Source organism: Lissotriton vulgaris, unplaced genomic scaffold, assembly GCF_964263255.1.
Source record: "Lissotriton vulgaris unplaced genomic scaffold, aLisVul1.2 SCAFFOLD_817, whole genome shotgun sequence".
NCBI classification, from domain to species: domain Eukaryota; kingdom Metazoa; phylum Chordata; class Amphibia; order Caudata; family Salamandridae; genus Lissotriton; species Lissotriton vulgaris.
This window is the reverse complement of record NW_028255577.1, coordinates 324382-349311: the sequence shown is the minus strand read 5'-3', so window position 1 is coordinate 349311 and position 24930 is coordinate 324382. Positions and strand designations below refer to the sequence as shown.

Here is a 24930-nt window from a genome sequence, read left to right as displayed (position 1 = left end):
ACAGGAAACAAAGGATTGTTCATTTGTGAGGTGCATGTTTCAATCACCCCTTGATATTCAAGTTGATCTAAAATCTCCTTGACCTGCTTTTTAGCTTCTTGTTTAACTGGGTACTGCCTTTGTGCAGTGGGTTGATTTTTTTAACTGGATTTTGTGGTGAGGTGAGTCTTCATCCCATCCTACATGGTTTTTATATAAAGCTGGAGCTTGGGCACTACCCATTTTCTTGCAAGTGTATATTTTTTATGAATTGGTATATGATTAGAGAAGGCAGGCATAATTATTTCTTCGCCATGAGGGCACTCCCTGACAAACTCCGGTGGCCAGTCTTTTTCAGCTAACAGGATGTCATAGCCTTTTGAAAGATTATCCCAAAAGAGACCTTTTACTTTCCTCGTCTTGTCCCCCTCTATACGTAATGTTATTTTGTATATTTTATGGGGTTTGCTAACCCTGGTATCTGCAGTTTCCACCTGAATGTATTCATTTGTGTCCACTGTCTCCAGATGATTCATCAGGATCTTGCGAGCTATGGTCACTTCTGCTGCACTGTCTAGCATTGTCTGGGCCCACTCTCCGTTTTTCAGCTGTGTCCTCAGAATCCTCGGCATGTTTAATCTTAATACTTGCTACCTTCTTTCTGGGATATTGTGATGTATTACTTTGATGAGCAGGTTCCTTATCTTTGGACTTGACGTGCTCTTCTCTGTGTTCTGATCGTCCTCTCCTTTCCGATTTCTGTGAGGAAGATCGAGAAAGATTGAGTGAGAGGGATCGAGAGGGACGTGTGTCAATATCTTGATGTCTATCAGGTTTTCTCAATTTATCCCTATCTCTAAGGTTGTATCTTTTTTCAGAGGGCTCCCTTTGGGGAGACTTGTTTCCTCAGTCTGGAGATTTTTCTCTCCGTTGAGGAGACCTCCTCTGGACTGGAATCGTTTTTCCCTGGGAGGGGACTGTTTATTACCCTCCCAGCTCCTTTTTGGAGTATTCGGATTATTTTTAATAAAGGTTTTTTCAGGATTTTCAGTTAGTTGGGGTTTTACCGGTTTCCCACCCAAACTATCCCGCCCTAGTTCTTCATAGGATTTTTCTATGATTCTGGCAAGTTCAAATGGCTGTTTTGCTATATATCTGTCTCCTTCAATTTCTGGCGGATCGCCACAGATACTGCTAGTTGAACTAATTCTCTGTATGCCTTCGTTAATTCTTTCAGTTTAACTAGGAGTTCTTCGCTTGACATTGTTTCGATGTCTGGGTGTGTTGCGTAACTGCCTAGAACCGGCCCCGTTGCTCCCGGTCTACCTAGTGGACCGTGCCTGGTGATGCGATTATTATGTTTTAGGGCACCATTAAACCAGAGCAGGTGCTCTTGGTAATTTAGTGGGATTTCAACGTCCTCGAAAGGAGTATATATATCCGGAGGTTCCTCTATTTTGTAATAGTGGAATTCTTTTGTTATAGGGTTTGCTGCTGGAAAGTGTATCCATGAATAGAATACCTCTGTCTGCCAATATTCATGGGCCTCTACCACGAATATGACTGTACCACCATGTGATGTCAGTCCATTTTTTATAAGTTTAAGAATTATAGCTCTTCTTATGTTTACCGGCATGAGTATAACACTCGGGTCACTTTCTTGGATGGCTGTGTCATCTTCTATTAGTTGAGCCACTATTCTAGCCCTCTCAGCTTCATCATCACTTTCCGCCATTTTACTGACAGAAAGCTCTTTGTTTCAGATCAAGTTTCAAGGAAACAAAGATTAGGTGCACAATATTTTTGGAACACTGTATCCTTCAACGTTGACTAAACCAAAAACTAATACATAGGAATCTCTTCCTACTAAGTTCTGGCGGATATTAACCTTTCACCCACTCCAGACGTCTTTTGGAGTTTTTACGGAGAAAGGGCTCTGTGTGAAAAAGCACGACTGAGTTACTCTAGTGTCTTGCGTTAGATTAACGCCTTACCAAACGTTGGGCGCCATGTAGTGTAGTTCCTATTTTCCCAATAGGCTCTGCGCATTGGAATAACATAAACAGCAGTGTAGACTTAGGACTGAGGTCATCTAGGACTCTACTGACTATGTTAGACTTAATACAGGTTTGCCAGCTAGCTCAGAGGTCACTAGAAACTTTCTCGAATGAATAGGGAGGGGTTAACTTCCCTGATTTAGACAAGAAGGGATCAGCTTCTGACAACCGCATAAACATGACAACTTTGCTCCCTCACAATAAAGAGTGGATCTCTAGAGTCGTGTGAAAACAATAGGCAGCTATTTCACTCAGTCAACCGTGCACACTTAGTTTCACCAGAGTGCAGAGAAATAGATAGACGGGCGTTTTTCAATAAAAAGTTGTTATTTTATTGAGCAGTCTTCTTTCTCATGCAAGAGAAATGAATTGCCACAATTGCAATACTTATTATGAAGTAAAGTGCGTACAGTAAAAGTAGTATTACGAAATAATACAGTAAAAGCATAGATATGCTTTCTTAGTCATATGATACTTAAAATAGATAAAATATATATACATACATAAAACCATTGACTAATTTACTCAACTGGTGCTTCTAACTACGCCTACCCTGATGTACCTGACCTAAGCCTAATACCTGGGAAGGAGTAAGTAAGTAGCAGTTTAAGTTAAGTTGGTTAAGATTGTTTTTGCCAAGGATCTGAATCAAGAATTCCTTTTAAGGGTTTAGTCAGCTCCGTACCTTAGTAATAGAATGTGGGAGGTCTGGTATCTCTTTCTTCAGGACTCGATCTCCCAGCAACCCGCAAGGGTAACTCGGGAACACTGGAGCTGGATTTTCTCGGCGTGAGAAAAAGTAGCTTCTCCAGCGCGTCAAAGGGGAAGGGCGGCTTCCGTGGGCTCTCGCATCAGCTGGGCTCTCAGGCAAGTAGATAGCCGCTCTGCTCCAAACCACTGTGTGTTTGCTTAAGGCAACTGTTGGTATTTTATACCTGAAAGGTGCCGGGTTTATAACCGCACAAGGGCATGAATCGGGAATATCGAATTAGGGTCCTAGATAGAAATACAACACCACCACACACCTCCCCATCCTTACTATTCATTCCAACCCTCACAGGCCCCCTACTCAAAATAATAGAGGCACCATCTCTAATAATCTCACAAACGTCACCCTCACTCTGGACCCCTCCGCCTCCATCAGCACCCCACGGCTCAAATGCACACTTCTTAACTGTAGATCTGCCCCCAGACATGCATCGGACATAGCCAACCTCATAATCGAACGTGATCTAGACCTTATCATACTCACCGAAACCTGGTTAACAGAATCCTCCTCCCCCCTCATTAACATTTTAGTTCCCTCTAACTATCACATCATCAGATTAGACCGGGCCTGCCGGACAGGAGGTGGTATAGCATGTATTCACAGGAGTAACCTCTCAGTAACCAGAGCCATCTCCCCTACTTTTTCCTCTTGTGAACACATATGCCTCGACGTCAACAGTGAGGGCAATTCAGTGTGCTCTCTACATATCATTTACCACCCACCAGGAGACAACCTCACCTTCACTGAACACCTCATGGACTTGATCACAACAAACTCGGGGCGACAAATTACACAAATATTCCTTGGTGATTTCAATCTTCACTGGAATGATCACAATGGCTCGGTGGTCAACAGTCTCAAAAACTTCCTCAACACCCTAGACCTCACCCAAATCTGCAACAGCCCCACTCACGACAAAGGCTCTATCCTGGACCTCATCATCTCCAAAGGTGATGCCACCCAACTAGACTCAATCCAACCCTGTGACTGGTCTGACCACCACATTATCACATTCTTCATCAATGAATATGTGAAACTTTGCCCAGCCCAATCCACCAAACCCAAGACCTGGAAAAGAGACCTGAAGAAACTCCATCCCAACTCCCTACCATCACCCAGCTACAACCTTCTCCTTCCCCCCACCAGAAACATTGATGTTCAGGCGCTCACCGATCATTACCTCAAATCAATGACCACAATAGTCAATGAAGTTGCACCCCTTCAGTTAAAAAGAGTCTCCTCCAAAATCTCTTAACCTTGGTACGACGATCTGCTCAACGAGACAGACGAGCTATGAGATTAGCTGAACGTAATTGGAGATCTACCCCCTCAGTTTTACACCTCAATGCACTAAAGAAAAAGAGAAACGCTTACTTCAGGAAAAACAAACGATCAAAGGCCGACTTCTTTAGCCTTCAACTTGACCAAGCAAAAAACCGACCAAAAAAACTCTTTGAACTAATCAAATCGCAATCCAAGGACGAACCACAACGATTACTGAACACAGCCAACTCCCTACTTTCCTGTGAAGATTTCTCTACCTTCTTCAATCTAAAAACAACCAACATCAAGAATGACCTCCTCATTGATCTAAACCTATACTCTAGCCCCCTCAGCATAACCCCCATCAAACTAAAAAACAATGCGTCCTGGTCATCCTTTGACACTTTCACAGAAGATTCCATAGGCAAGATCCTGGGCACCCTGAAGCCCTGAAGCCCTCCAATCACCTTTTGGACCCTCTACCTGCTAATGCTGTAAAGGATTTCATCCAATGGCTTCTACCGCTCTGGACCAAAATCATTAACAGCCCTCTCCAACAAGGATGCATCCCAGACTCCCTCAAAGTGGGACAAGTATTGCCCATACTCAAGAAACCCACAGCTGACCCTACTGACCTTAATAATTATCGCCCTATCTCCAACATCCCTACCTTAGCCAAACTGTGAGAAAAATGTGTTCACCTCCAACTGACAAAACACATCGATCACTTTGACCTCCTCAACCGACACCAATCCGGCTTCCGCGCAGGCCACAGCACAGAATCAGCCATGACTCACATTATTGATGATGCTCTCCAAATTCTTGACCAAAATGGTACCTGCCTCCTCATCCTTCTCGACCTGTCTTCAGCTTTCAGGAACAGTACTCAAATGGTTCACCTCCTTCCTTCACAATCGGACTCAGAAATTCAAAATCAACAACACTTTTTCCAGCTCTGCCCCAGTAACTCTAGGTTTCCCGCAAGGATCAGCCTTATCCCCTACACTTTTCAATCTAATCATGGAGCCACTCACCGCACTGCTTCATGCCTCTAGTGTGCAATTCCACATGTACGCTGACGACACCCAACTCTACCTCAAACTACAATCCCCGGATGACATCAAACTTCTCAACTCAACTCTTAAGGAAACACAGACTTGGTTGGCAGAGAATCATCTCAAACTTAATGCTCTAAAAACTGAGTTCTTACTAATAGCTCCCCCTACCAAAATTCACATCGCTCAGGACTGCCTTAAACATCTCAATGCATTCAACGTCCAACCCATCATTGTAGACTCAGCAAAATCTTTAGGTATAACCCTGGACTCCAATCTCAATATGCAACAACATATCAGCAATGCAACGAAGGGTAGCCAATTTCCAAATCAATACCTTGAGGAAGCTGAAACCCTTCCTCCCAGCCAACGACTTCCGAACTGCGGTCCAAGCGCTAATTATACCTCGGATCAATTATGGAAGCATCACACTCTGCGGCCTCCCCCTATCTACAACCGCACCACTAAGAGCCTCTATCAATGCTGCTGCAAGACTCATCACTGGATCAAAAAGACGCTCACACATCTCCCCTGACTTAAAATCTCTGAACTGGTTACCCTATGAAGCCAGAATACACCTGAAAATTGCGTGCATGACTCATAAGGCCTTACACCACAATTCGCCTAGCTACATTGCACAGAAATTGACAATCTCAGGAGGCTCAAAAACAACAAGAAGCGCACAAACTCTCCTCCTGTAACCACAAAAAATCCACAAGACAAAAACTTACAAACGATCCTTCCCAGGGATGGCCCCCAGGATTTGGAATACCCTCCCTCCAGAAATAAGACTTATCTCATCCACTGCATCCTTAAAAAAGGAAGTCAAATCGATCCTCCTGGCTAAACTCACTTGAACCTAAACTATGTATATACTATTTAACTGTTTCTCTTTCCCCTATATTACATTGTTCTTGTCTTCTCATTCTATGTAAAGCGCTCTGATGTCTGTAAGGATCTTGTTTGCGCTAAATAAAACCTTGAAAAAAAAAAATATATATATATACTCTATATACTCTATCTCTCTATCTCTCTCTTTCTCTTTCTCTTTTCTCTCTTTCTCTTTTCTCTCCTTCTCTTTTCTCTCTCACTTTTCTCTCTCTCTTTTCTCTCCTTCTCTTTTCTCTCTCACTTTTCTCTCTCTCTCTTTCTCTCTCTCTTTCTCTCTCTTTTCTCTCTTTTCTCTCTCTATTTTCTCTCTCTCTTATATCAACCAAGGTATCCTTTTAATAGTGATTGTTCAGGTATGATGAAAAACCAAATGTGGGGGAATACCATAAAAGAAAAGACCAAAAATACCTATTTGACTCTTTAGAATAGTGCTAGTGTTCTAATTAAAGGAAGTGCATTCTAAAGACAGTCGTCAAACATATATAGAAACAGAACGAGTGAAATACCAATTCTTTAAATAGTAAGATCTCACTTGAGAGACTAGGTTCAATTCCTGTGTGCTGATTTCATGATCATATGGAGAAACTGCTTACTATATCCCGTACAACTGGTATGCTTTTAAGCTGGTTTATGTACACACTGTTAACATGCAAATCAAATGTATTTCATTGTATGTATTAATTAGTGTTTTATATGTGAACCTAGTCCTATACAACAATTACATCCTATAATTTATTGCATTTGCTTAGGGAGCCACAGTGCGAAATGAGCTGGACTCTGTGATTATCAGTCGCATAGTGAAAGGAGGGGCAGCAGAGAAAAGTGGATTACTCCATGAAGGGGATGAAGTTCTTGAGATTAATGGCACTGAAATCCGAGGAAAGGATGTGAATGATGTTTTCGACTTACTGGTAAGCAAATTAAGTTTGTGCAGTTTTAGTCTGAGATTTACAATGAGAGATGTTTTTTAGAGAAATAAATTGCATATTTTCCAAATTGAGACTGTTATAGATCTTAATGGGTACAAGATGTTGCTTTTGCATGTTTAGGTCTGGTGTTAACCAAGACCTTTTGATGTTATGAATTCATTTATTAAATACACTTACATATAGGGGCGTTTAGCCAGCCTGCTTCATCCATTGGTTTGTCTTTCTCATCCACATACTTACTCCAGCCGCTATGGTACACAGCTTTGTGACAGTAGGTCGGCACATTACAGCCACTGCCTACCTTCCCTGAGAGTGACTGCATTCTGCTCTTTCTCCTTGAGCACCACTGCACACAGTAGTTCCTTCAGTGCTATAAACTACTATGACTGTGCTTTTTGAGACCAATAAAATAGTTTTGCTTTATGTCCATGTGTTTTTTTAGAAATATTTACAGGAACCTACAAAAATAAAGTTTTGTAGAAGACATGACAAAGCAAACATCAGCAAAACCAAAAGGCTAGCGGCCAAAATCAGACCTATTGGTATTTGGCAAAGCTTGTTTGAGCCCCGTGGTGTCAACTCTTATTTTAATATCTAGTATGAGATTTTATTCTACATCCCTGTTAATAAAAGTTTATGTTAGACAAGCTTCTGTTACGTCTTTCATTCTGGATCATATCATTAATTTCCTATTGCCTAAGGATTATTGCCTAAGGATTAGCTCTCATTAGCGGGAGTACATGACCCTGGATGCAAAAGGCTCTTATGGGTAGGATGTCTGCATGAGTTGATCACTGGCTGGGGTAAGGGGAGTGGTTACTCAGCTGGTATGGAGTCAGGCATGGCATTTTTTTTTTATTGAAGATTAACTGAGGAAGACCCTGCACCCTCAATTCCCATATAGAGAGTCACAGGAAATATATGGGAGGATGAAGAATGCTAACGTAATAGATACATAAACTAACAGCCACACGCAGCCAACAGTTTCCAGTGTGCGGCACATTCACCTCAAAATCAATATTATGAATACAAATTATCACATATATTATGTTCATTGCAGTATAACGACCGCTTCGAGCAGGCCTGGCTATTTTATTGATCCACCTTGGGGATGGATTGGACTGACATCAGTTCCCAGTGGGCATCCAGTTGCTCATTACAGTATGTTAAGTCTTTTAACCATTCTTTGAATATAAGAGCAATGTCCTGTGTATTGCAACCCATCAATTTGCCAACAGGAATGTAAGATAGTATATTTCCAGACGATAGTGGAATGTCCTTGACCAGCCCTAAAGGTCCAGAAGAGGGCAATCTGATAGACTTCTAGTCGCAGATTCCTTACCTTTGACTATCTCCAGGCATCAGACTGGATCTGGAAGGTTTTCGAGCTGTACCCCTGAGCGCCGGTAGTTGTTTCCTCGTCCACTACGGAAGTGAGGTGTGTGGTACCTAAATAGGTGCAACCTCATCGTGCTGACATCTGTTCTTTCCTTTTTGCACCAGATGCGGCTGATCCGGATTGAGCTACCTCACAGACACTTTTAGACTGGATTGTTTCAATCTTTTGTCAACTTTTTTGAGATTTCATCTCCTGACGTGAGGTTGTCACCCAAGAAACCGTCTGGTTTCAGAACCATGTGGCACCTGTCTTACTCCAGTGTCGATGACAGACTCCCACTTGGTGTGTTTGTGGTGCCTTGAGCCAGGACACGTCTCAGAGACGTGGGAAAACTGCCGCAACATACACCAGAAGGCACCTAGTTAGCATAACCTCAAGCTAATTTCCGCCCATAGTCAGTCGACTCCACAACACTTGGTCCCATTCGCGTGTGAAGGACTTTCAGCAGAGACCTTCATGACATTCAACATCACAATTAGTCTTCGGGAAAGTCCCACAACCATAAAAGGTTGAAGAAATTCAGGCTCTCATCGACTTTCCTGCATCTGTTGAAGTCATCCGATGAGATGAGGGAGCGTTAGCACTCCAAGCCAGCGAGTTGACGGCGCCTGAACCCGAGTCCACTCCACGCTTCCCTGATTTTCTCGAAGCACCCCACACCCAGTTAAAGGAGTTTTATAAGACCATGCACCTCATTCTTAGGTGGCCCGGCCCTCTGACGGGGCTTAGGGCCCCACAGGTGCAGGAAGGGCCCCATCTAGGACCATGGCGGCGGGTTCGCCCTCATCGCCTTTCTGGCCCCAAGGCTCCTTCAGTGGATCTGGAGTGAAGCCCCCGGCAAGACTGAGACCTTGCTTGGAACCTACTCCAGTGTCAACGTCCCTGGCGCAATCCCAATAGTCATACTCAACTCCAACACTGAGCCGGATAGATGTCGTCCGACTCCTCGCCCCGCACAGATCGAGGACATTCCCTCCCCGCATGCAGAGCCACAGACTTATTTACTGGATAGGCCTGGTGAGGGACTCTTACGGAGAAGAGCCAGTTGAGTAGGACAATTGGTATGAGGAACTGGGTGAGACAAGTGGATTAGAACTCTCACATGACACTGGCCTGGTTTCCCCTCCCCCCGATTGAGGCTTTGGAGGAGGGAGCCTCTTTTGCTATGGTGGTGCGCAAGACTGTTGAGGTCCTCGACCTTAACCTGCCCTGGGTGGCAGTCAAAACTAATGTTTTGACGGAGGTGCTTCAGCCAAGAGTTTCCCCCTCAGAACCTTTACTCCCATTTAATGACACCCATACAGATGATCTACTTGGGGCCTGTCCAAGTTCAGCTCAGGGGCTCCTAAGGATAGGGTAATTATCTGCCGCCATCACTCCACTCCTGGGGATCCCAGTTACCTTAACCAGCACAGCACCCTTGAGAGCTTGGTGTTCCAACCCTCCTCATCCCGCATTCACCTTAGGGCGTTCCCTTCCACTCCACCTGATTGGGAATCCAAGAGGCTGGACACCTTCTGTAATAACATGTTCTCTTCCACCAGCCTGGCACCGCTGTTGGTGAACACTGCATGCTTACTGAGCAGTTATTCCCATAGTCTTTGGGATTCATTGTGCAAGTGCTTCCTGTGGTCCCGGGTGAGGTCGGACCATGCTCTCTCAGGCAGTTGCTGACGGGAGAGATGCAGCAAAGTTCTCCATTCGATGTGTACTTGGCACAACCAACTCGCTAGGCAGAGCAATTTCATAGTTGGTGGCCTTGTGGCGCCACACCTGGCTGAGGGCATATGATTTTTCTGGGGATGTCCAGGTTTCCCTCATGGACATGCCCTTTGTTAGCTCTCACCTATTTGAAGACCAGGTGGATTCATTTCTCGTGCGCTTAAAGGACAGCAGAGCTGGAGCCAGGTCCTTGGGGTATGTCTATGGCCACTCATCCCCCTTCCTTCTTTTTTGTGGCTATGGAAGGTGTCGCCGTGCCCATACCCTCCCAGCCACCACGAGCAACAGGCTTTGGTGCCTTTTTGTGGCAGAGGGCACGGGTCCCAGCACCCACGTGGGACAGGTGGCCAGCCGTTGGGTCAGTCCACCGACCCCCACAACAGTTGCTGCCGCCAAGCCTCTTTAGTCCACCATCAGACCATCATGGGAACTCAGTGGGAGTCAGGATATGCTATCACCTCCCCCACTGGCAGTCTGTCACATCAGAACGATGGGTACTACAGATTGTCAAAAGGGGCTATTCCCTCCCCTTTTGTAAAAAAAACCCTCAGACCATCCCACCCACTTATGACCTGCAGACGGAGGACCATCTTTTCTTGCTCCATCAGGAAGTGCAGTCTCTCTTTGTTGAGGGAGCAATAGAGAGGATGCCTGCATCAGAAGAAGGTCGGGAATGCTACTCCAGCTATTTTCTGGTGCCCAAAAAGGAAGGAGGGCTTTGTCCTATCCTCTATCTCTTCTTGAATAAGGAGAAATTCAGCATGCTCACAGTAGCTCAAGTGTTGTCTTCCCTGGACCTGAGAGACTGGAATCTAGCGTTGACTTGTATGACGCTTGTTTCCACATCCCCATTCTGCCAGCTCACAGACACTTTCTGTGGTTCACAGTGGGTCATGAGCACTTTCAGTTTGCTGTGCTCCCTCTTGGCCTTACCAGTGCCCCTTGGGTGTTCACCAAGGTGATGGCGGTCGTCGCAGCTCATCTGAGAAAGTCAGAGATTTTAGTCTTCCCCTACCTTGATGACTGGCTGTTGAAGGCGGATTCATCACAGGCAGTCATCCCCCACCTTCAGACTAGGGCGGACCTCCTGCATTTTCTGGATTTCACTATCAGCATGCCAGGTCATGCTTGCCTCCCCTTCAGACGCTCCCTTTCATCAGAGCTGTTCTAGACACTGTGCAGTTTCGGGCCTATTCTCCCGAGCAGTGAGTCTGATATTCAGGCTATGATACAGATGTTTCTGCTTTTATCCTTGATTTCTGAGAGACTGACTCTGGCCCCATGGCCCCCTGCATCCTCCTGGTGACACATGCCCACTGGTATATGCGGGGTCGGCAGTGGGACCTAAAGGCTCAGTGTGCACATCGGGGAAATCTCCCAACATGGTCCAGCTCTCAAAGGGAACTGCAAAGGATCTGCAATCGTGGCTGAAGAACTGCGATTAGGTCAGTGGCAGACCCCTCTCCCTTCCCCAACCAGACTTGACTCTAGTGGCAGAAATGTCATGTCTGGGTTGACAGAGTCCAATCTCCACATAAACCTGCTTGAGCTTCAGCCATCCGACTGCCATTAAAAGCCTTTGTTCCTTCGATCAAGGGAAGGCTGGTGCAGGTATTCACGGACAACACCACAGCATGGCTGTCGGTTCTTGGTCAGGCTGCCTCTTTGTGAGGATCTTCTTGCGCAGCATTAGGGCAGGGTCTTGCACTCTAACCTATTTGCCCTCCACCTCCGTGCGTGGAAATTGAGTGGCAACAGTTGACAGCCTAAGATCTTCGTCCCAAAATCTGTGATGGTATTCTGGCAGCCTGGTGGCCCTCCCCCTTGACAGTAAATGTCTGCTTTGGGAAAGGTTTGTGTCTTGTTTGCACGGTTTTTGGCTGCGTAGGGCTCTGCTTTGGGCACAGTTCAGGGTTGCGTACCTGCTCTGTCTGCGTTTTTGCAGTTGCCGGTCCAACCTTCTCTTTTTAAGTCTCCAGTTGTTGCTAGGTTTCTTAACCCGTTCCGTGCTCGTGACGGAACCGCTCCGTCACGAACCTCGGATGGGCTGTGCTGGTGACGGAACGGTACCGTCACGGCCTGCTCGCCACATTCTATTAAGAGGGCGGGGCCGTGACGGAACTGTTCCGTCACAAGCACAGCCCACCCGAGGCTCGTGACGGGGCGGTTCCGTCACGAGTACAGGAGCACCGCGCGCCCCCTCTCCCTTACCCCTAGCGCTGCGGCGAAATAGCCGCCGCAGCTAAGGGGTTAAAGGTCTACAACACGTTTCCACCTACATCCTTTATTATGCCTCAGTGGGGGCTCAATCTGGTCCTTACTTTTCCTATGTGCACTCCATTTGAGTCTCCACGTACTTGTCCTCTTAGAGTACTGACCATCAAAATAGCCTTTTTAGTGGCCATAATATCGTCCAGGAGGGTCAGCGAACTTCAAGTGCTCCCAGTGCACCCTCCTTATACCACCTTTAACCTAGACAAACTGATCCTCCGAACACCTGCCTCTTTTCTACCAAAGGTTGGCGCTCCTTTCCATGTAGACCAGAACATCACCATGCCTACTTTTTACGCATCCTCCTCATCCTGCCAAAGAAGAGGCGAAACTCCAGCGCGTGGACCCAAAAAGAGTTCTGGATGGATGATCAACTCTTCATGGGTTATGTGGGAGCAAAAAACAAGAAAGTTATACAGAAAAGAGCCATCTCTCGATGGATTGTCCTTTATATTAAGATCTGCTACGCATTTGCCAAGAAACAGCCTTCTAACGCTTGCGGGGTCACTTTTCTAGAGGCAAGGCTGTGACCACTGTGTTTGCATGCATCGCTCCTATTCTGGATATCTGTAAGACAGGGACGTGTGCAACCCTGCACACCTTAACAAAACATTACTGCCTGGGCAGTCAGGTCTGTTGTGAAGGACACTTTGCTCTTATGGTCCTGCAGGGCTTTTTGTTTTGATCGTATTTGCAGTCCCACCTATTGCTTGGGTATCTATTGCGGCTCTAGGTCTCCATCAGATGAACAAGTTACTTACCTTCGGTAATGCCTTATCTGGCAAATACTGTATCTAGCCGCAGGTTCCTTATCGATCCTCCCTGCTGCATGAATGATTCCGATATGAAGGACACCCCCTTTCAGGGACTTAGTCTTTTCCACACCAGTGGTCAGTTCCCATGCTTCTGGCATGGAAAGTGTCAAAAGTAACTGATGTCAGTGCAGCGAGGTGGCACCTAATATAGGTACTGCGCACGTCACTGAAGACGCGGAAACAAAAGACGCGACCTCCCAGCAGTGCTTGAAAATCTTCTGGGTTCGTTCTGACGCCTGGGTATATTTAAAGGTAAGGAATCTGTAGCCCGATTGTATCTACCAGGTAAGGCGTTACCGAAAGTAAGTAACTTGTTCATTCGGGTCAGCGAATCCAATAATTTCAGACAATGCCCTCAGCATCTCATCCCAGAAGCTGGCGATTGTCGGTTTACACCACGGCAAATGAAGGAATCTGGCATTTTGGGCTCTACATCTAGCACAACTAGAGTTGTCTCTGAGGAGTAACAGGTGAAGTATTTCTGGTGTATACTAGATTATGTGTAGAAATGTTATATCTATCAGGCTTAGCTTATAATTAGAGGAGAGCAGTCTGGGAGCAACACAGTTTCCGTTGTTAGTCAGTTATTGGTGTATGAGGATCTACATGCCATTTCACTTTGGTTGCAGGGGTGCATATGGGGGGCCCTCCTGTTCCATTTGCATAAAGAGGGTACCAATTACGTGAGAGATGGGGAATCAATTAACATTGACAATGCCTTGGATATGTAGGATGACAAGGAAAGGTGTAGTTTTTTTTTTTTAAACTTTATTTTTGTCGCAGATTCATATAGCATACAAACAATTGTGCCGACCGTTCCATTAGTAATAACTATACTCTGCAGGTCTACAGGTAAGCTTCACACAGCCCATCAGCCCACATCCCGAAGGCCGGGCGGCGGTAGGTGGTAACGTGCCAGAACTGATGGAGAACATAGCAATGCATCTGTACGGCAGGATATTCTGATCCGCTTTTATTTTTCTTTTATTCAGGTTACCCCCCAACTCCCCAATAGAATACCCCCCCAATATCTGGCATCAATTAATAAAAGAAATGTGTAAACAGTTCGTTCACCTCATTATGGCACTCCCAGGGACAGATAAGACATCAATGATTGATGAGAATAAAAAAGAAAACCTCCAGGGATCAAAACACAACATCACCATGATGGAACATATACGTGTGTGGCTGGCCAGGCCCTACCCCAAATCAATGCCCTCCCCCCCTCCCCTCCACCCTCACTTTCGGACCCTGAATCCTCAGGGGTGAACAACTCCGCACTCGTGCCATCCGAATCCTCAGCGGTCGCTCCCACCACACGCATCATTCTCCACGCAAGCAGGTCTTCTTGTAGCTTCTCATCCCTACGCACGCGCTGCATGAATGTTTCTTCAGCTAGGGACCATTCCCCCACATCTCTAAGCCACTGCGACACCTCTGGGGCCCTCTGTCCCATCCATGTAATCGCTACCCTTCTCCTCGCCAATACCAAAAGCAATTGTAACATTTTGTACGACAGATTACGGTACTTGGGTTTGGGGACCAAGGCTAACAAACAATGAAGGGGAGTCAGCTCCCTCCGGAGATCGGTAACTGTACGAATGTGCTCCACTACTGACTGCCAGAAGCCTTTAACTAATGGGCAGTCCCAAGCCAGATGGTGGAAGGCCGCTCCCGCCGCACCACATCTAGGACAACCATCCCTTTTTTCCGGGGAAATACGTCTCAGGGTGACCGGGGTCACATATGTGCGGTGCATAAAGTTAAAATGAGTCAATTTAAACCTTGCATTACATGACACCTTTCGGGTAAGAGTGCCTATGCGTTTGCGCTGCTCCGGTTCCAAAACAATCCCCAGGTCAGTATCCCAGGCCGCCCAGGCCGGAGGGACCGGTGGGGTGGAGTCCTGCCGCATGGCCGAATACAATAAGGTTATCAGCCTCCTACCCCTACCACAGGAGAGGATAATATTGAGGGTATGGGACTTCGGGGGTGCCTCAGGGAATTGTGGCCAGGTATCCCGTGCCATTTCTTGAAGGCCCCTATAGTGTAGGTATTGGCCCCCACTGAGTCCGAAGGTCTCCGTAGCCCGCTCGATGGACAGAAACGTATCATCCGGGTAAAGGTCAGCCAATAACTCGCAACCACCTGTTCTCCACTCTAGGAAGGGCATATGTTCTTCCATGGCCACCACTGGGGCCAGGATCCATACAGGCAGCTCCCTGTGAAAGGGGGCCCTCCGTAAGATTTTTTCCACGAAGCGCTGCCAGATTGCCGCAGTGTGTCACTCTATGTATGGCAGTGCCCCATCTGCACCTCTCCCGTGCATCAGAGCCATCTGTACTATCCTCTCATCCGCACTACCCGCTAGGAGTTGCAATTCCCAGTTGTCCGAGTCTGCGAACCACCTGGCAGCTGTGAATAGTTGGGCCGCATAATAATATAGGTCAAATCTCGGCGCCTCCAGCCCCCCTTCCTCCCAGCTCCGGACAACCGTGTGCAGGGCAACTCTACTACGCCTGCCCGCCCAGAGTAAGGATGTGAGGAGTGTGTTAAGGGTGCGAAATATCCGCGGAGGGAGCGGGCACAGAGAATTTTGCAAGATATATAGCATTCTCGGCAGCATCACCATTTTAGCCATCGCTAGGCGTCCCATTAGGGAGAGAGGCAGTGTGTTCCAAAAGGACAGAGATTGTTGCAGGGATTTAATCACCCGATCCGCATTACGGGCCAGTAACTGCTCGTCGGATGGTGCCACCTGAATCCCTAAATAGCGGAAGGCCTCCAGTTCCCACCGCAGGCTTGGTTTGGTAAGTCCCCATGCATGTCCTTAATCATATCCCGCTAGGGGGAAGATCAGGGACTTCCCTGCGTTGATGCACAGACCCGAGGCTGACCCAAAACGGTCCAGCAGCTGTAGCAAAACCGGCAGCGATTCCCGCGGAGAAGTTAAATAAACACAGCATCGTCTGCATACAAGGGAACCGTGTGCACATTGTCGCCCACTTTTATCCCCCATTGGGACATCGTGGTACGGACAGCAACCGCTAATGGCTCAATCGCCAGGGCAAACAGAAGCGGTGAGAGGGGGCACCCCTGATGAGTGCCTCTCCCCAATGCCCAATCTTCAGAGCGTGCGGCCCCAAGTTTAACTCTGGCTCGAGGCGCCTGATACAGTATCCGGATCCATCTGCAAAACACGGGCCCCACTCCTACCAGTCGAAGCACCTCTAACAGGTACCCCCAACTAACAGTATCAAATGCTTTGGCTAAGTCTATCGAGACTAAGACCTGGGGATCCTCCCTGCCGCGCACCTCAGGCAGGATATGGTTTAACCGCCGTAGATTCATTGCGGTGTTGCGGCCGGGGATAAACCCGCACTGGTCCTGGTGAACCAACTGGGCCATGCGTTTGGTCAGGATCTTCACGTCTGTGTTGATCATCGTTATAAGGCGGAATGCCGCGGGATCACAACCGTCTCCACCCGGCTTCAGGAGCATGCAGATCTCACCGTGATACATTGTGGGCGGGAGGGAGCCATCCTCCAGTGCCTTAAGAAAGACCTGAAGGAGGAGGGGGCAGAGTATGTCCCCGAACGTTTGGTAAAATTCGGAGGGAAACCCATCTCTTCCCGGGGACTTAGCCCTTGGTAGGCCAGCCATTGCCACCTGTACTTCATGAAGCGTTAAAGCCCCATCCAACTCCTCCTCCTCCTCCCCCGAGAGGGCCTGAAGAGGCAGTCCCTGGAGGTAAGGCTGATATGAGGCGTTCGCGACCAGGGGATCCGCTGCATACACTTGCTGCAGGTGGGTCTGAAGGACGCGGAGAATATTTGTTTCCGAATGCACCATAACCCCATCAGGGCCCCTCAGGGCAACTATCCGTTCTGGGGCCGTTTCTTTCTTCAAAATCCAGGCGAACAGTCGGCCGGACTTGTCCCCATCCCCGTGAAGACGCTGTCTGAATTGACAGCGTGGTAAATTTATCGAGGCGAGTAAGTATATCGTGCACGCGTTCCCGGGCCTCGCGCTCAGACGCCAATTCTGGTTGCCCAGGGTGTGGTGAGGCCTGACGGAGCAGCAGGCTGTCTTCTGCTTCCCGCAGCTCGCGAGTCAGCTGTTGCCGGACCCCATAGGTGAGGCCCATACATTCACCCCGTACCACTGCTTTCAGAGCGTCCCATTTTGTCGATAGGGGTATGTCGTCCCCTTCCCAGTTCAGATCAATATAGTTCGTTAGGGCCGTCTGTACATGATCCCTTCCCACTTGGTCCTGTAAAATGTCCGTTGGCATCCTCCAATTGCGGGGGCGGCAAGGCCGGTCAACCCACTGTGTAGCTCACAACACCGGAGAGTGGTCGGACAGGAATCGGGCCAGATGTGTGACCGTTAATGAAAATGACGCATCAATGTTTGCAGCAAGGATCCTATCTAGCCTGCTATGGGTGTTGTGCGTTGGAGTGTAACAGGTGTACAGTTTTTGTGAGGGGTGACCCTGGCGCCACACATCTGCTGTCCCCAAATTAGACATTACCTCGCGAAGTCTCGCCGTCATGCGAGGTTTCGTTCCCGCTCGGGGAGGATGTCTGTCTAGGACGGGGTCCAAAACACAGTTAAAATCCCCAAACTATAAGAGAGGGCTATCCAAATCCGACACCAGGACCACCTGAATTTGTGAGTAGAAGGTCATCTTCATTGGGCGCATATGAATTAAGTAGTGTAAGGTCCCTTCCATCCAACTTCACCCTCAACAGCAGGTACCTGCCCTCAATGTCCGCTTCAGCATACTGCACAGCGAGGGGGACCCCGGGAGCCACCCAGATCAAAACCCCCCGCGCATATGTGGAAAAGGAGGAGTTAAACACCTGACCCGCCATTTTTTAGCCAGCTTTTTCGCACCCTCCTCATTCAGATGTGTTTCTTGTAAACATGCAATAGAAATGCCATTCCTCCGGAGGAAAGACAGGACCCTGTGTCTTTTGGTGAACGTGCGTGGGTTGGGCACTTGCAATGTTAGGAATTTGTATCCCATGTTCCCTGTGATCGCCCAACAGGGCCATGAAGTCTACTGCCAATATTCCACCTCCTAAGGGCCCAAACGGTGATACACATGATGCCTGTAACAAAGTTCTTCAATAACTCTTCCCCCCCCCCACCAACCCCCCTGTATCGTAACATTCGAGGAACACAACCCCCCCACCCCCACCCACGAGCAGGTTAACGGCACCAACCCAACATGTCACCCCGCCCTTCCCCTGCTGGTGCCAGGACGTACACAGCCACCCCACACAACCCGCACAACACATCAAACACCCACACAAACTATAAAACTTGAACCAACATCCCCTCCCCCCCCAGCTCCCCGTACGACCCAATGCTTACTTAAAGTACGCCAGGCTCTGTTTAAACTTCCTTCGACAAGGCGGGTCCAGAGCCGACACTCGCACACCCAACCCCGATTATTCTCCAGTTCCCATAGAATGGAAGGCTCCCCGCCCCACCCCGCAATGTGAAGTCTGGTGGTTCTGGGCACAATGTCATTCAGTGTACATCAATTCCCCTTTCCCCCCCAGGAGCCACTCAAGCCAACCAGAGACAATATATACAGCTCCCATATCACCTCACGGTGGGACCTTCTCCTCCGGGGCCTCCAGTTCCACCAGTCTCCGGGACCACCAGATCCGATGGCGCCGTGCCCCGCTCCGCAGTCTGTATCGTGTCCGGGACCAGGATTTCCCCTGGTTCCAGCGGGCTCGGGGTCTCCGACCTGGCCCGCAGCAGCAAAGGTTCCAGGAGCATGGTACCATCTGCCCCAACCGTGACTCTAGGTTCCTCAGTGCTCTCCGTCGCAGAGCGGCAGCTCCACCTGCTCCGGTGCTTCCGCTGGGAACAACCTCCCCACGTCTCCTTGGGCCCAACACGCTCTCCCGGCGGAACGCCATCTCCTTTGACCTCCAACCATTCCCATACCTCCTCCGGGGATTCGAAGAAGTGCGCCTTACCCTGTGCGAGCACTTTAAGTTTGGCGGGATACAGCAGAATGTATTGCAATTGCATCGCACGGAGCTTCTGCTTAACCCCGAGAAAGGATTTTCTCTGCTCTTGAACTTGATGTGTATAGTCAGGGTATATAGAGATCCGGTTGTTCTCAATGGCCAGGTCCGGCGTTTCCCTCGCCGCTCGTAGGATGCAGTCTCGGTCCCGATAGTTCAGTATTTTGGCGATCAGGACTCGTGGAGGGGCCCCCGGACGCGGCGGAGGGACCAGGGCTCGATGAGCTCGCTCGATGACAAACACCTCTGAGAGATCCCGTGGACACAGCTTCGTACTGATCCATATTTCTAGGAAATGTTCAGGATTACCAGCCTCCATCCGCTCCGGGACCCCTAGGACTCTTATGTTACTGCGACACGCCCTCCCTTCCGCGTCCTCCGCTCTCTGTTCCAGGGCACTTGTCGTAGCTCTAAGGTGCGTGAACGTCTTTTTGAGGGAGGCCACCTCCCCCTGTAGCTGCTCAATGTTGCCCTCTGCATCTGTGACCTTATCCGCCACCTTACGAAGGTCCGTCCGCAGGAGGTTGACGTCGATCGAGACCGTCTCGATTTGCCTTTCCAGCGCTGAGTGGGAGCCCTGAATTGCCTTCAGCAACTCTGCACGGGAGGGTTCGCCAGGGTCCCCCGGCTCCTCATCTTGGCCCATTTGGCGTGTAATCCTCTGGGACGGTAGCCTTTGTGTGGTATATTGGGTAATCATATTGGGCTGCATCGAACGGGACATCCTGTCTTTGCGCATCTCCAGAGTGCTCCCAACGGAAGGATAGCGTGCCTATGGTGTAGCAGCAGACACAAACCCACTGCACCCCAGTCGGTAGACAGTTCTGTGGGATTGCCTCACTCGCTCACTCTCCCACTTGTAGGCATGCGGGCCCTCCGGCTCCGCCAACTCGCCAGCCGAGGACAGCTTCTAGGCACACCAGGCACAGTTAAGGGTCTTCGTAGGCCGAGTAGCGGCCCGGCAAGGAAAAGCCGGCACCCTCACGCTCCCAGCCAGTCAGTGCAGTCACGCTTAGAGTCCTCCAGAACACTTAGCCCCGCCAGTGACACCCTCGGGCCCCAGCCGGGCGGACGCGAGGCTCCGCCACTTTGACCAGCCGGTCTCGATAGGTAGCAGGCCGCTCCACTTAATGTAGCCGACTCGTATGGCCCGAATATGTTTTCAATAGCTAGGCAGGGGGTCCCAGGGTTGCGGGGCGCACCCGCCCGTCACCGCAGCTATGAGGACCAATTGCAGCGCCGTGTCCAACCCCGCGCTCATAAGTCCAGGGCCCTCAGGAGAGCCAGTGGTAAGTCCCGCGCCCCTCTCCTCCGTACCTCAGGAAGCTGTTAGGCCCGGGACAACGAGGGCCGGCCCGCGCATCCAGTCAGGGGCCTAGTGACCGGTCTCTCGCCGCCAGCGCCCCCTGGTCCGCCGCTCCAGGCCCACTTCGGCGCCAAGGCCTTTAGATTCCGCCGTACAATCCCGGTTTTCACGGCCTGGATGGCAGCCCCAAAGATGGCGGCTCGGTATTGGAGGGGCGCACCTCGGACCCAGGCACTCCCGCAGCTCCCCCGCTCCACCAGGGCAGTCCCGCACCGGTTCAGGTGGCGATGTGTCCGGGCAAGGGGCCGAAGGATCGCAGCTCCGGGGCGCACACGCGGACGTGAAGCCCTCCTCCCCGCTCACCGGAGCGTGTGTAATGGAACTCCGGAGCCGTGACTCTCCCCGAAGCGGCTCCGGGGTCGGGCGCCGTCCACAGGATCCCCAGCCTGCGATGTTATCTTCTGGGACAGGGTCTCGATCTGAAGAGGCCCCTCCGTCCTTCAAACCCCCCGCTGTCACTCAGGGGAACCGCCCGGTTCGGCCGCTCCTGTCCGTCCAGGCCCAGACCACGGACTCGCGTAGATGCGGCGGCCGTCCTAAAGGCACCGGGACTTCTCCCCGGCGGAGCCGCCGCTCCTGTCAGCCGTGTTTCGGCAAGGAGGGTCCCCCCGACATCGGCAATGCCTCCGACTTCCAAACGCTGCAAACCAGAGCCCGGGCAGGATAATATTCAGGGTTTTTGGGTCCGCCAGGCGGGAGCTGGTGGAGCTCACGTCCTGTCGGCCATGCTGCTTGGCCACGCCCCAAGGAAAGGTGTAGTTACATGCTCTGCATGATATACCAAGCCTAAACTATAGGACGTCTATAGTGGAGTGTGATTGCGCACCTCTTGAAAAGGTGTTCATGGCAAAACATTATCAACAGGGTACAAGTCACTAAGGGAGCATAGTTGAGATTTTTCATGCTTGCTTGCATTATGCTTGCTTGTAAGAGGTATGCTGAAAAAGTATTTGGTAAGAAACATAGGAATGTTTATAAAGAGAAATAAAAATGTTGTGAGGATTACCATCTTGGTTATGGCCAGCCTCCCTGCCAAGGTTAAAGGTAACCTAATCCAGCTGCATTCTGGTCTTTCATTCTAGAGACAGCATTGTCATAATTTTCGCATGCAGTTGTGTCAATATCCCTGTTAATTCGGATCCAAAATATTTAACGGACAAGTTGAACCATTTCAAAGGGTGCTTGAGGGGATTTCAGGCCAGGGTTCAGTGAGTGAAAAAATGATGGTCTTCGGCCAATTCATAGATACGCCTGGCAAATAATCAAACTTTGAGTTTACCTATTAAAGGAAAGATGTTAGTGACAGGTCTTTGGTGAAAAGTGTGTCTTTGTCAGCATAGAGTGGCACAATATGGTGTCTGGCAGACAGATTGAAGCCTCTCTGGGTATTGCTGCCTGGTGCCTAGTGGCAATAGGGCCCCTTGCAATCACAAATAATATGGGGTAGAGGGGACACCATGCTTAGTTCTAGATAGCCGTATAGAATTGGAAATCTGTCCGCTTTGCAGAATGCACACTGGGAGATGAGGTTATAATACTCTATAATGCCCTAACTCAGCTAATTAATTTACAGATGAAAACTATGTGCAAGTATTACCATTGCAAATAATTAAAAGCCTTAGTGGCATCTAGGAATGCACCCACAGCATTTATCTTTGGCTCTAGTTGGTGGTTCAGGGTGGAAATAGTGTGGAAGTCGTGGAACATAGTACAACCAGATATGAACCCCCACTTAGTCAGGCCTGATCAAGTTGGGAAGTAAAGGAAGGATTGTGTTAGCAAGTAGTTTTTAGCCATAATATAATTATCAACATTAATTATCAATAGCTGGTCATAAAAGTCATATCGCTCAGGTGGTTTCTCTGGTTTTAGGATTGTGATGATCAGGACCTAATGGAAAGAAGGAGGCTGTGTGCCCATCTGCCTAGCCTGTTCATACATGGCCAGCAGATAGTGCTCTAGTAGATTAGATATGTTATTCAATCAGTTATCATCATTCACATATAAAAACAGCTCACATCATACATTAGAATAAAAACAGTAATATTTCCATCATACAAAGCTTCATGGTTCTGAACATCATTAAAAAGTAATATATAGAGTGTGTATCTGGCTAAAATTAATTGAAACCTGATAAAACAATTTAAAATGGTCATTTAGAGACCTACAAAAAGGAGCACAAAGTCAGTTCAGTTACATCAATATTTACAATATTCCCCAGGTTTATGCGTTGGATTGATCCTCTCTCCATTATTCATACACATGATCAAATAGATAACTCACTGCTTAGACCTGAGCCACCAAGCAAACAGCAAGTATCTAGATATTGTAAACACAAGCCACCTTGTTGTGTCCGATCTAAACACGTAGTGCACCTACGAATCGCGTAAATGACAGCAAACGACAAGCAGGGATGCTCCACCTTTTTTCTAATATGGACATAGTGAGGACAAGTGAACATAAAATGTTCTATTATTTCAGGGCTTGACGTGTTCTTTGTTAAACTGTAAATGCAGGCCATCGGCCCCGGAGTCCCGGCTGAATTATTTTATCTGTTGAGAAAGGTTCATATAGTTACTGCCAACTGAGATAGGCTTATTAATTTGTGTGAAGAAATGAAAAAAAGATCTGCCTTATTGGGAGTTGTTTTGGCCCTATATACCTCATAATAGAATTCAGCAAATTACTGCAGAATAGCCTCATCCTCATGTGTACCCTTTTTGTTACAATTAATTTGCATGATGTTTGAATAGTACAGCTCAAAACATCTCCCTTCAACTTCAACGGATAATCATTAAGAGCAATCCACCCCAAATAACTTCTAAAAATAATATTCTGAAATTGAGTACCCTAGCATGTCATCAATTTAGGAACCCAGCATCCTCCAAAATCCAAGGGCATCATTCCATTTGAGATTAAACCTCTCAAGCAGCTATTTTCAGAGGGATACAGTTGGACCTCTGGGGAACACATTTGCGAAGCGTCTCCTACGGGTTAACTACTTTTATAGTGTTCCAGATAGAGGAGCAGGTCTAGAGTTCTGAACACGCTTGGTGGGTAAAATGCTGCTCTCCCGCGCATGCACATTTCAGAACAAGATGGCTGCTGTTGTCAAATTGACTCATCTCCCAATGATCAGCTAAATGGAGAAACTGCTTATAGAAATGTAGGGCTATTGATGATGAATACTGGTACAATAATATAAGTGTTTCATTTCGTTCATTGAATTCCTCTAATGGATCTAATGTTGATGTTGAATCATGGACTAGAAGTATGCTATACCTGATGGTTTTAGGTGCCAGACTGACTCCTCGTTGTCAATATTATACGTAAGGGTTGTGTACAGGGTTGTGTTTGTCATATAATTAAGATATATTTGAACATCTTCTTGGGTATGTAGATGAGAGTATTCCAGAGGGGTAGTTCCAGAGCAAGTGATGATGGGAATTAGAGGAAGTTCAGAAGTAACAGTGGATTTCTGCTGAGAAATGGAAGTAGTGGTGCAGAATCATCGTTAGCAGTAATAATGGAGTCCTGATCAGAACTAAAATCCATAACATTATTTGACAGATGGTACAAAATTGGGGTGTCAGAGCAAGTGATGGGTGGAGGCTCATAAGGCATCGAAGCGGCAACAGAAAAGGCAGTATCTATGTAGCGAAGTAATTTTTTTAATGGGTCTCTTGCACACAAAACCTATAGCTGTTCGCTGACCATAATCTTCTTTCCTTCACAGGCTGAAATGCATGGTACCCTGACGTTTGTCCTGATCCCCTGTCCACAGACTAAGCCCCCTCCAACCAAAGAGACTGTGGTAAGCGTTGTCATTTGCTGTGTTAACCCTGGTGAAAGTTATAAGCAAGTTTTATTCATACAAACCAGTGATTAAGCTAATTTATTATGACATACCTGCATTTTAGATTATAATTTAGGAAGCGGTACTCGGCTGATTCTCTCACCCAAGTTAACAAGTACTGGCTATTCTGCAGTATTTACTGCTCAGACACACGCGTAATAATTTATTTATTTTTAAACTCTATCCTGTTAATGTTCCTTCCAGTAAGTTCCTGCCAGATTTGATTTGCGAAGTGTAAAAGATGAATGTATCAAAAAGTATTGATGTGAGGAGGAGCCAAGCCAGCGACCGAAATGGCCGCATAGACGCTCGGCTCCGCGAGCCCTTTCACCCCGCGCATACATCCTGGCAACTATCCTGAGCCGAAACGGCATATTTAAGTAGACGAAGGAGAGCTTTCACTTACCGTCTGCTCCTGAGGCTTCTACGTTCGGCAGACCCGGAGAGATGTCCCCGACTGTTCTGAGGCCTTTGCGGTGATGGGACCGGGGAGTCGCGTGAGAGG

General features: G+C 48.1%; 1 protein-coding gene across 1 annotated transcript in view; it reads left to right on the top strand.

Annotated features, from left to right (window-relative positions):
- PALS1 (protein associated with LIN7 1, MAGUK p55 family member) overlaps positions 1-24930 on the top strand; it is a 489281-nt gene that overhangs the window by 278394 nt on the left and 185957 nt on the right. The window contains exons 6-7 of the mRNA XM_086951985.1: positions 6764-6925; positions 24306-24383. Of these exons, the coding sequence (XP_086808111.1) occupies positions 6764-6925; positions 24306-24383 (240 nt within the window). The remainder of the gene's footprint in view (positions 1-6763; positions 6926-24305; positions 24384-24930) is intronic.